Below are 11,439 nucleotides of genomic sequence, written 5' to 3' on the forward strand. Positions count from 1 at the left end.
TCATGATTTATCATTTGTTTGTTCTGTTTTATGTACATAGAGTATGTAAATACAATTAATAAAGGAGTTGATTTCAGAGTCAATGGTGACCATATAAGCAAGCAAGAGAATTTATTACTTATTAGCCCAGGTGTGGGGACCCATTACTTATCTAGCCTGTCTCCGCCCCAAAAAGAGAGAGGCTCTGGATAAAGCAATGGTCATGCAGTGCATCACCTGAGTAGTTGTTCCAGGGGTCTTTAAACATGTTGCTTCAAGATGTTCTACCGAAAGATTTCTACTATTTCCAGTTACAGACTGGAGCAAAATTTAAACGGAAAAGAACTTCCTTTAGAACTGAAGAATGTGAACATTGTTGTTTTTTTGGGGTTTTTTTTTATACTTAGTTACTTTTTGTTGTTTGCTCACTGCCAAGCTGATTGAGGTCAGATCTTTTATCATGTGGTCAGCGTTAGTTTGGTTTGAAATTGCAGAATATCTACAGAACAGCAGAAGCAAACCGCTTTGAAGGGAAGACATCTTGTAGTCCTTTGCCGAAACCTGCCTCTGAAGTCTGCTGAACGTCCAAGCTAGAAGGGTGAAATCATCTGTACCTAAGCCCAGGAGAAGCCAGATAATGGTGTGATTACATGGTTGGAAGAAGCCTTCCAGGTGCTACCTAAAACAAGGGACTTCACCACCCCAGACGAAGGCCTCTTTACTAAGGAAACGCTTGCTGTGCTTCAGGTAAGACTAAACACTTTTATGTAAAAGCTCAACTTAATGTGAGCTAATATCAAGATATTTGGACTAGGGGTAACTCTTAAGATCTATGTTTTGTTTATTAATTGTTGCCAAATCTACTCTTATTGTTTGTTCTTAGGACGTTTATAAAGATTATGTTTGTTCAAGCAACACTGCACAGTAGCATAGTGCACCATACCTCTTCAATACTTAAGCAAAATGTTTGTTGCAGGTTCTTGAGAGTCATATAGGGGTTTTGATTTCACGGTCTTGTCAGCAAATAAGCAGTCAGTTCACTTACCTTCTTATCATAAATTATAATAATGTTTTAAAAACACATTTCTGGTCAAAATATAAAATGTGCCAATATTAGCATGGGGAAAGTGCTTAAAATGCTGGAATTAGAAACTGGAGATTGAAATACAGTTTAGAAGATAAAGCACAATGGAATATGGGCTGTTTTTTTTTTTATTTAAACCTATGGGGATAGTCAGAGCTACACATCTTACTGCACCCAACCAGAGGAACATGAGACCTGTGGTGGCTTCACTTTTTTTGAGAGACGTTGTGCTGTATATGCTCTTCTAAAGTCATTGGAAAATACAAAGGCCTATGACTGCATTCATAAATCAACCTTAATCTAACACACCTGATACATCCACTCACAGTAGCAGCCAGTTGCTTGTTGGAGAAGTTTAATAATAAGCTTATGGAAGCGAGGCTGTATGATGCACATCCAGAGTAGAAATGAGCCAATCAGAGGATTTTTTGCTTATACAGTGACCATTGCGAGTCTCAATATTTGGAAGAACACTGTCCACACCTTTTTAAACTGTAGCAGTCCAGGTTTTTATTTTATTTATTTAACCTTTATTTAACCAGGAAATCCCTTAATTAATATTAACAGATTAATATCTGTTTCTGTCACAGAATTTGTTAACAAAGTTTTATATTTAAATATTTAATTTAAAGTTTAAATTCACAGTACCACTGCAAACAAAGTAACAGTGGCTGGCCTCTTTAACTGCTAATTATCTATTAACTGCTGTTCCTTCACTCTGCTTCTCAACTCGTCCCAAAAATCTGGGTTGGGTTTTTATGTCATGTGATTGTGAAGACATATGTGTATATGTGCATAATTAGTGTGATTGCAGTATGCAACCACAGTACTGTTCTTTTTAAGTCTTATTCTTCTTATTATTATTATTCCGCACATTTTTTGTCTCCTTAACTCGGGCCGCAATTTTGGTTGATATTGACTTCCAACGCTAAAACGTGTGTCCTTATTGGGAATGGGCTTGTATACAGCTTTCCAACCGGATGTACATTTTTCGTAAAAACATTTTTTTAAATAAGGAGGACCTATAGAACGTATCGCTTTCTATCCGAAAATATGCACGAAAAGATGCGATGTACAGTTGTATTGTTGTATAAAGTTGCCCCATAGAAACGAAGGTGCAGAGCCACAACTTAGCAACCACCATAGCAACACCACAGACACCTTAGCAACCACTTGGTATACACTTAGCAACACCTTATCAACCACTTAGCAACACCACAACCAGCCACAAATCAGCACTGCAATCACACTCACAGTTTCTGCAGGAACTGCAATCTAGTTGCATATGTATTCTTTCATAGTTATAAAGTCTTTAATATTAATCAACAATATAGTAAATAATACAAATGAAGAACAAATGTTAATGAGAATATTTAAATGTTGCATTGGTACTGTAACTTTTGAAGTGCATTATTTTTTATGTCAAGTTTTATTTTTAAAAAATCTCATGTTTAACACCTTAACCTAATCTAACATTAGTTTAGAGACAAACAAATAAAATATTCAATTCAATACCTGTTCTCCGATTCCTTACTTCCCTTTGTTACGCACTCAACTTTATAGTTTATGGTAAGCTGGGAAAAACCTGTTACCTCTGCACCTGTATCCTTTAATTAGCATCCCAACATACTATAGGTGTGGTGTTTAAAATATACAGTTTATTGCATTATTGGCACAATAGACGCATGCAGATTTTTAGCTGTTGAGAAATTGTGAAAAGAAACTGTGAGAAGACAGCAGCTGATGGTTCAATCCCATAACGACCCATCAACCTTTAAAAGCCACTGAGCTCAGAACTCTGGAACAGAAGCGTCAGGAGGACCATTTGATTGAGAATGATCACAGCATTTCTTTGTTTCTTCTTCCTGAGGTCCATAGTCGCCTTTGAGGTAAGACATTTCTCAAATTCTCTTCATCTTCTTTTTATTATTATTCTTTTACTTTAGCATAATCCTGTAGCTTTTATACATGTTAATCATCTCATTGGTTTCCCAAAGCCTGTGGACCTCTGGACTGGGAGGAATGGAACTGTGGATCCAGGAGACCAGTGCAGTTGTGGGGCCTTCCTGTCTGGCACCATATTCCCTATGGGGGAGCTGGTACAGCTGGAGCAGACAGCAGTGCAGATCAGTCAGAAGCTGGAGCTGGAAATCATCAAGGTAGAAGAGATGTTTTACTTTAAAATGTTTACACATTACACAACACAGGCGAAATACACCTAAAATAAACTCTAAATAATTTCATTGCTGTCTAAATTAGTGGCTACTGCTATAACACACCAACTAAACCTAAAGTGGAAGTGATGGTGATCTCTTTACCAAGCCATAATGGTTCATATAAATTTGTACATTGTTCCTGGGACTCAGTTGAGCTTCCCAAATAAACCCATGGTTACATCCCACCTAAATCTCACATGGGTCCTGCATCTAGGCCCTATATATAGTGTACAACTCAGATGGGCTCATGTTTAACCCCTCCAGGTCCCATTACTCAACTTAACTGTGTCCCACATATTAGGCCACACATATAGTCCCCACATGGGCATAGATTCTATCACACTACACAGGCTCAGGCACACCTCAGTGAATATTTTTTTAATGTTTCCAGAGCTATGGTTCTCCAGGACCTGAATGTGACCCCTTATTCTAACATACCATCCCCCTCTTGCCAGGTCGACATGTATGAAAGCAAGCTTACCATTTACATGGAAAAGGTTGTAAACCTTACAGTGGTGATCAAGATGATGGAAGATGATCCTGACTCCTATTCTGAGCTCTATATTCAGGAGGTGAAGATTCAGATCAAGCAGGTAGAAGCTCTCATTCTGGAGCTTCAGGCCTCCATTCAGACATCATCTACAGTGCTCATCACAATCCGCAAAGAGGTAACACTCATACAAGGACTGTTTTTTTTCTGTTTGTGTCCAATGATATCTGGTATAAAATACAAGATCATTGAGATGTGCATTGCAATTTCTGCCCTAGATCACGGTTATCATTGTTGAGCTGACTAAGCTGGAGACTAAATATGACAAGAACCTGGTACTGGTAACACGGAGAGAGTACATCAAGCTTCAGCAGAAACTGGACGAGTGTGAGAGACGCCACAATGAGATCTTCAATCCCAACATTGGTAAGTCTGTTCGAAGTATCAACAGAATTGACACTTTGTTGGGGATCAAATCTATTACTTATTTATAACTTTTGTAATTTGTCTTTTTTATAGGATCTTGCAACCATGGTGGTATTTCAAGACTAAGCAAACCAATCATTAGCCAGCTGAATGCAAACCTGGGAACAGGTCACATTTACGGAGGTTGGGGCAAAGATTCACACCCACTGCCTGGTACTGAAAATAGGTACTGGTACTCTGCTGCCACCACTACAGTGGTGAGATATATGAGTGTCTATTCAGACTACTACAAACTGATCATGAGACAGGCGATGAAAACATATGACCTCTTATCTCCAAAGAACTGGCAAGGGACTGGCAATAACTACATCATACGTGCGAACACCTTCTACTATCAGTATGCCAGCCCTTTCAGCATGGCCAAGTTCAATATAACCAGTCAGACAGCTGAGTACAGGGCTGTGTCGGGTGCAAGCAGCAGATTTTCCTACCATTATTCTGACAATCAGAACTTAGATTTTGCAGCGGATGAGAGTGGATTATGGGTAATGTATGCTACAGAGGCATCGAAGGGTAAACTGGTGCTGGGTAAGATAGATGAGGCAGCGTTTGCTCTAAAGCAGGTTTGGCAGACCAGCGTTTACAAGCCATCTGTGGGCAATGCCTTCATGGTTTGTGGTGTTCTTTACACTACGAGATCTGTAGACACCAAGACAGAGGAGATCTTCTACACCTATGACACTCACACCCAAAAGGGACTTTATGTCAGCATCCCCTTTGAGAAGTTTCAGGAGAGATACACATACCTGGATTACAACCCCACTGATCAGAAGCTTTACATGTACAACAATGGTTATTATGTCAGTTATCATGTTTGGTTCAACCAGAACCAATCAAATAAACCACAGGTTCTGATCTAAAAATGATCACAGCTGAAATTGTGTGTGGAATGTTTTTGTGGATGTGTTTTGCTGAGGAACACTAAACACTAAATGCTTTCTGTCACATTTCAGTCCTGTTAATAAAAGTCTATGAGCAGTTCGTCTGATTGAATTGTGTCATTTTTTACTTTACTTAACTGTTTATGTTACAGGTTGTGTGCCTTTATCCATCTCATTCAGTCACGCCCCCATTTAAGAGTTTGTTTTTTCCACATTTGTGTTTTAATTTCCAGTTCATATCTAATGAATTATGGACGTTTTGTATTTCAAGTAAATGAAGTCTGAAGTAGCTAACTATGCCAACCCACCAGTCTAACATTTACAGCACAGATTACTAGCTTTACAGCACAACGTAAAAAGATCAGTGTGCTGTGGATACACCACATTCTATTTATTTCATTTGGGGTATTTATCTTTAACTATTTTGTATATTCTATTTTTATTGTATTCCTTTATTGTACTTTTATCGATATATCTATTTAATAACAGCTCCTGGGTGTAAACTGGATCGTGAGATCACATTTCGTTCCACCTCATGTACCACATAAGATGCGAATGACAATAAAATCTCCTTGAATCCTTGAACATAGCTAGCTAACTTGTATCATATACCTTATTAATGAGGAGATCAGCCACCTGAGAGCATGAGACCGAGACCTGTCTGCTTCACCATAGTTTCAGAACTGAGCCATTTCTCTTGGTTAGAATTCACTCATTTAGATTGTTCTGGTTTTGGTTTCTACTCAATTAAATGGTAACAGCAGATGTCTAGACGTTTGGGTGGATGTTTTAAATTTACTTTTAGAATGTGGTGGATGTAAGTTAAATAGAGATCCTCAACTCTTGGAACTTTTTGTTAAAACAATGGACTATAATGCTCACAGTCCCATCCAATACATAGAGGAACTTCATGGACTCACCAAGCAAACTTGTTCTGCTAAATAAGAATGACAATTTTTATGTAAAAACATATTGATATATATAATATATACAGTCTGTAGTTTGAACACACCTTCTCATTCACTGTTTTTATTTTTTCCTACATTAAAAGTTAATACTGAAGTCATACAGACTATGAAGGAACACATAAGGAATCATGTAGTAACTTTAAAGTGTTAAACAAACCAAAATACTCTGTTAAAGGTCTTATCTGGGGATGCTGCTAACTTGCAATTTGTAAAGTTGGTAACTCTGAAGAACTTATCCTCGGCAACAGAGGAAACTCTTCCTTTCCTGTGGTGGTCCTGATGAGGGCCAGTTTTATCATAACGTGTAATGGTCTTTGTGACAGCCCATTTTTTCTGATTGACAGACCTTAAATTCCTAAAGTATTTTTTTCTTTATTTAGTTAAATAGTTCTTGCTATTGGATTAAAACATTACTTTAACAGGGCTATTCATTGTATACCAACTGTACCTTTTCACAACTGTACAACTGATGCTCTCAAACACACTTTGAGAGAGGTAAGAAATTCAAGTAATTAACTCTTGACGAGTTCAGCACAGCTGTTACATGAAAGCCTGAATTCCAGGTGACTCTACCTCATAAAGCTGACTGAGAAAATCCAGCCAAGATGTGCAAAGCTGTCATCTAAGTAATAAGTGGCTATTTTGAAGAATGTAAAATATAAAAGATATTCTGTTTGTTTAACACTTATAGTAGTTCATTACTAACTCAACATTAATTACTGAGACTGATATCCCCTATAATCATTAATTACTGCTTACATCAACATCAAATGTTTACATGCCACCTGCAGATCTAAATGAACATACTCCAATATTTCTAAATAAATTAAATAAATATAATTTAAGGTCACTTTATAATACAGTTCCTGATCTGCAGAAACTGATCAGTTATTAGTAATGGGATACCATGTGTTTCTATTAACTCCAAAAGAAAAACACAATTATACCATGTTAATTAGTAACAAATTAATTTATGAATTATGTCTTAAAGAATAAGGAGGAAGGACACAACATAAAGTGATACATGAATGTGTGAACCATCACTTTGACAGACATTTCACATGGACTCACTTCAATGGAACAAAGTTGTAGAATAAACAATAGTAACACATTAAAACAAAATATTGGAGTGTGCTGATTTAGATCTGTATGTGGGAGGTGCAGTAATTAATTAATATTTATTATGAAGGAGACATAATTAGTAAGTAGTTCTCCAGGAGATATGTAAGTCTCAGTAATTAATGTTGAGTTAATAGTGAACTATTATCATTATTATCAATATTATCATTAGTTCATTACTACCTACTGAGTAATTATTCAGTACTCCCTGGTAGTTAATATTTAATCCTGCTTAGTTCCTGCATAGTTACCTACTAGCTACATAACAGTATAATCAAGTGTTACTGCATAGCTAAATATGGTTGGAATACTGGCCAATTGCAAAACCCCAAACTGTTATTATAATAGTCACGATTAATAATACTGTATTTATGCATCCAGTCCATTAGCAAAGTCCTTTTGACAACAAAAAACAGCAGTGTAGCAGGTGTCCATCTGTGCTAAGCTAACCCTTACTCAGATAGCAAAAGGACATTGAATCAACCTTAATTTTTCTTCTCTCATGCATTAAAATATTGTTAATCTCAAACGTCAGAATATCAGTTGATTTATTGTGTGCACATCAATTTCAGATTGATTCAACATTGATTTAACGTAATGGTTTTATATGTATGGTTTGTATTAAACTTTCCTTAGATTTAGAACTATTTCTCTTTTTAGTAGACGAGATCATAGATATCTATAGCTTATACAAACTTGTGCATGGTGCATTTTTTCAAAATCGTTGTGTTTTTATTAAACTATATTTATAATGTGGACCTTTTTCTCCTGGGAGGTTTATCCCTAGACCCGCTAATCCAAACTACCCCCCCTTGTTTATAAATCTGTCATGACATACCTGAATTATGTCTTTAAATTGTTTATAATCTTATCCTGTTCTAGCACTATAATAAAGCCACATCCATGTAGATCCACATAAGTCTCTGTCAGCACTTTTACAATTATGTGTTTTTTGTTCATGCTGTCAGATGTTATATGGAGTGTATTTTCTCATATCTTCTTGCAAATGTTGTAAATGATCAACTGTTTTGTCCACTAATAAAACGCAAATCGCCTTTGCAGAGAATTTCCAGCAAAGATGATTGTGTACATAATATGTTGTGCACCAAGCTTTATTCCCAATGTTTACGTAAAATGGTGTCAGCAATAACTGTGGGAATGTGGAAGATGTTCAGGATGTACCTGATAACTGCATCTATAAAAGCAGTGGGTTTGGTGTCAGTGACAGTCATTCTGGAGAATACCATAGACAGAATGTATTTTCTTATTCTGCTCGCCTTCTTTGCCAGCCCAGCTTTGGCCTGGCTGGTAGGATTTTTAATTCAGATCCAGCCAAGCTAAAAAAAAACAATATTAATATAACTTAAATATTGTAACATTTCTGATTTGTCTTTCCTTTCCAGCCACTGGAGGACTGGGGCTCAGGTAATGTGACCGGCTCTGTGGGAGAATCTGGCCAGTGTATCTGCCAGGTGTTCCTGCCGGACACTACGTTCCCTGCAGACCGTGTGGAGAGTCTCCAGATATCTTCTAATAAACTGACTGTGGATGTGGAGCTTCATATCAGTAAGGTACAATCTGTGTAAATACTGTTTTATATAAAGCAGTATATGGTGCTAGCTACAGTACATGCTTGTTTTTTGCTTTACAGTGCTGTACAACACTAAGATGTCCTTTTTCTCTTCCTCAGCTAATCAGTTTCAAGGGCAAGGTGGAGATTCTACTCCAGGAGCTCTCCAACTTGACGTTCAGACTGGAGGTGGTGGAGAGTGGGCCTGATAAATACATCAAACTGGACTTTGAGCTGCTGAGGATCGAGCTGCGAGAGTTTGAAGCTCTGGTCACAGAACTGAAAACGTCCCTCAACTCCTCCTCGCCTGCATTCGATAGTCTTTACAATGAGGTCAATACTTCTTTAGCTTAATCCTTTACTGTGATTATTGCTGTGCATTATCTACACTAAGTGAAAGTCTGTCACTAAAAGTTACTGTACATTATACCACAGTTAGTTCCGAGCCTGCAATGTGATTGGCTGAGAGGTGTTCAATGAGTGCCGTTATCAGCCGGTAATGCACTGTAACCACATACAGTTAACCTAGCAAGGATGCAGCGCTTACAAGCCAAACAGCGCAGCTACAAACAGAGCAGCAATGGAACTATTTTAACTTGTGGAGTTTTTATAACCAAACATATCGTACCTTTCTTTTCCTCTTTAACTCAAAATCTTGGGGTATAACTGCAACAATACACTCGAGGCACGTTATAGCACTCCCTCTCATGTATTAATGCTTAAAGAATTTTCTTTAAACATGTGGAACATAGCTATTGCTATTGGGAGTCCAAATATATTATTTGATCTGAATTAATAATATGTCAGCAAAATTGTCTAATTATTGATTAAACAATAGGTAACTTGTAAATCCAAAGACTGATCTCATCCTGCTTAATGCAAGCAATTTATTTTTGCCGTCATGTTCATATCTTTTACAGATTCGCAATATGAGCATGATCGTAGATCAGCTGGAGAGCTACGACCGTAGCAACTTGGAAGTGATTCGCATTGAGTTTACCAAACTACAGAAGAAGTTGGAGAAATGCAGAGATGAACAGGATGACTTCTCCAATGTACAGATTGGTAATGTTGATGTATTATCACATTTTAGATTAATTTGGAGAGATGTCCCTCCTATATTAATTTATTTTGAACAGCAAACTTTGAAAAATTCTAAGGCACACATTGATACTGTGTATTGAATAGATATTGAGTGCGTTCACATGCACTTTATAATTCAAATACAAATATATCCACAAAAGCTGTTGCTATTTAAATGACGCAGTCACAAAGGCATAAAATAGACAGTTGACGGGGTGTATGATAGCAATGAACATTGTGATGCACCTTGTGCAGGGTGTAAGATAGGACCCCATGTCTTATTCTGAGTTTAATTATCTGGTTGCAGAACAAAAATCCAGTAAGAATTCTCACGTTTTTACATTATCTTGTACATTATAACAAGTTCCTGTAAACAATTTGAATGGATTATTGACGTTCTGACAAGTCTGATGTTCTGCAGTAGTCAAAATATAAAGTGCATGCAAAGACACTAACTGGGCAAAATGTTTTTGAGCAAGCTCAAGTTTTATTTTTGATTTTGTTGACGTGTGTAGAAATGAACTTGACAAATTGTAGGACCTTACACAACTGTATATATATATATATATATATATATATATATATATATTTATATATGCTTTTTCTTCTCAGGTTCCTGCCAGCACAAAGGCATCCTGAGAGTTGGGAAACCTGTAGTTAGCCAGCTGAATGCCAACCTGGGAACAGGTTACATTTACGGAGGGTGGGGCAAAGATTCACACCCACTGCCTGGTACTGAAAATAGGTACTGGTACTCTGCTGCCACCACTACAGTGGTGAGATATATGAGCGTCTATTCAGACTACTACAAACTGATCATGAGACAGGCGATGAAAACATATGACCTCTTATCTCCAAAGAACTGGCAAGGGACTGGCAATAACTACATCATACGTGCGAACACCTTCTACTATCAATACGCCAGCCCTTTCAGCATGGCCAAGTTCAATATAACCAGTCAGACAGCTGAGTACAGGGCTGTGCCGGGTGCAAGCAGCAGATTTTCTTACCATTATCATGCCAATCAGAACTTAGATTTCGCAGCTGATGAGAGTGGATTATGGGTGACGTATGCTACAGAGGCATCGAAGGGTAAACTGGTGCTGGGGAAGATAGATGAGGCAGCGTTTGCACTGTCAGAGGTTTGGGAAACCAGTATCTTTAAACAGTCTGTGACCAATGCCTTCATGATATGTGGTGTTCTTTATGCTACGAGATCTGTAGACACCAAGACAGAGGAGATCTTCTACGCTTACGACACTCAGACCAGACAGGAGAACTATGTCAGCCTTCCTTTTGAGAAGTTCCAGGATTCCTATGTGAGCCTGGACTACAACCCCACAGATCAGAAGCTTTACATGTACAACAATGGCTACTACGTCTCATACAATGTAAAGTTCAAGACTGCCTAGAGTATCTCTGGCAGACTGGTGTGTTTCAGAAAAGTGTGTTTAAAGACGTGAGCACAAAGCATTTACTTGTTTGATTATGTCAATATTAAACAATCAAATAAAAGATACATGTCTTTTAAACTCATTAATAAAACTGAATTCAAGCATTGCA

The 11,439-nt window shown here is 37.5% G+C and overlaps 2 protein-coding genes across 2 annotated transcripts; both read left to right on the forward strand.

Moving 5' to 3' along the window:
- Window positions 1-2,851: 2,851 nt before the first annotated feature.
- Window positions 2,852-5,236, forward strand: LOC111193238 (olfactomedin-4). The gene is made up of 5 exons (XM_022673113.2): window positions 2,852-2,952; window positions 3,061-3,222; window positions 3,735-3,947; window positions 4,048-4,195; window positions 4,289-5,236. The coding sequence occupies exons 1-5, from the start codon at window positions 2,899-2,901 to the stop codon at window positions 5,113-5,115; spliced, it is 1,404 nt and encodes a 467-aa protein (XP_022528834.2). The 5' UTR covers window positions 2,852-2,898; the 3' UTR covers window positions 5,116-5,236.
- A 3,219-nt stretch (window positions 5,237-8,455) lies between these two features.
- LOC111193239 (olfactomedin-4) lies at window positions 8,456-11,439 on the forward strand. Its single transcript, XM_022673115.2, has 5 exons — window positions 8,456-8,531; window positions 8,627-8,794; window positions 8,914-9,126; window positions 9,714-9,858; window positions 10,489-11,439. Exons 1-5 carry the CDS (start codon window positions 8,478-8,480, stop codon window positions 11,286-11,288), a joined length of 1,380 nt encoding a protein of 459 aa, XP_022528836.2. The 5' UTR covers window positions 8,456-8,477; the 3' UTR covers window positions 11,289-11,439.

Source organism: Astyanax mexicanus, chromosome 14 (genome assembly GCF_023375975.1).
Source record: "Astyanax mexicanus isolate ESR-SI-001 chromosome 14, AstMex3_surface, whole genome shotgun sequence".
Lineage (NCBI taxonomy): Eukaryota > Metazoa > Chordata > Actinopteri > Characiformes > Acestrorhamphidae > Astyanax > Astyanax mexicanus.

Coding starts and splice junctions, on each gene's coding strand:
- LOC111193239 (XM_022673115.2), top strand. CDS start 8,478: ATGTATTTTCTTATTCTGCTCGCCTTCTTTGCCAGCCCAGCTTTGGCC. Junction 8,532..8,626: donor GCCCAGCTTTGGCCTGGCTG/GTAGGATTTTTA, acceptor TTTCCTTTCCAG/CCACTGGAGGACTGGGGCTC. Junction 9,859..10,488: donor CTTCTCCAATGTACAGATTG/GTAATGTTGATG, acceptor TTTTCTTCTCAG/GTTCCTGCCAGCACAAAGGC.
- LOC111193238 (XM_022673113.2), top strand. CDS start 2,899: ATGATCACAGCATTTCTTTGTTTCTTCTTCCTGAGGTCCATAGTCGCC. Junction 2,953..3,060: donor GGTCCATAGTCGCCTTTGAG/GTAAGACATTTC, acceptor GGTTTCCCAAAG/CCTGTGGACCTCTGGACTGG. Junction 3,948..4,047: donor TCATCACAATCCGCAAAGAG/GTAACACTCATA, acceptor TTTCTGCCCTAG/ATCACGGTTATCATTGTTGA.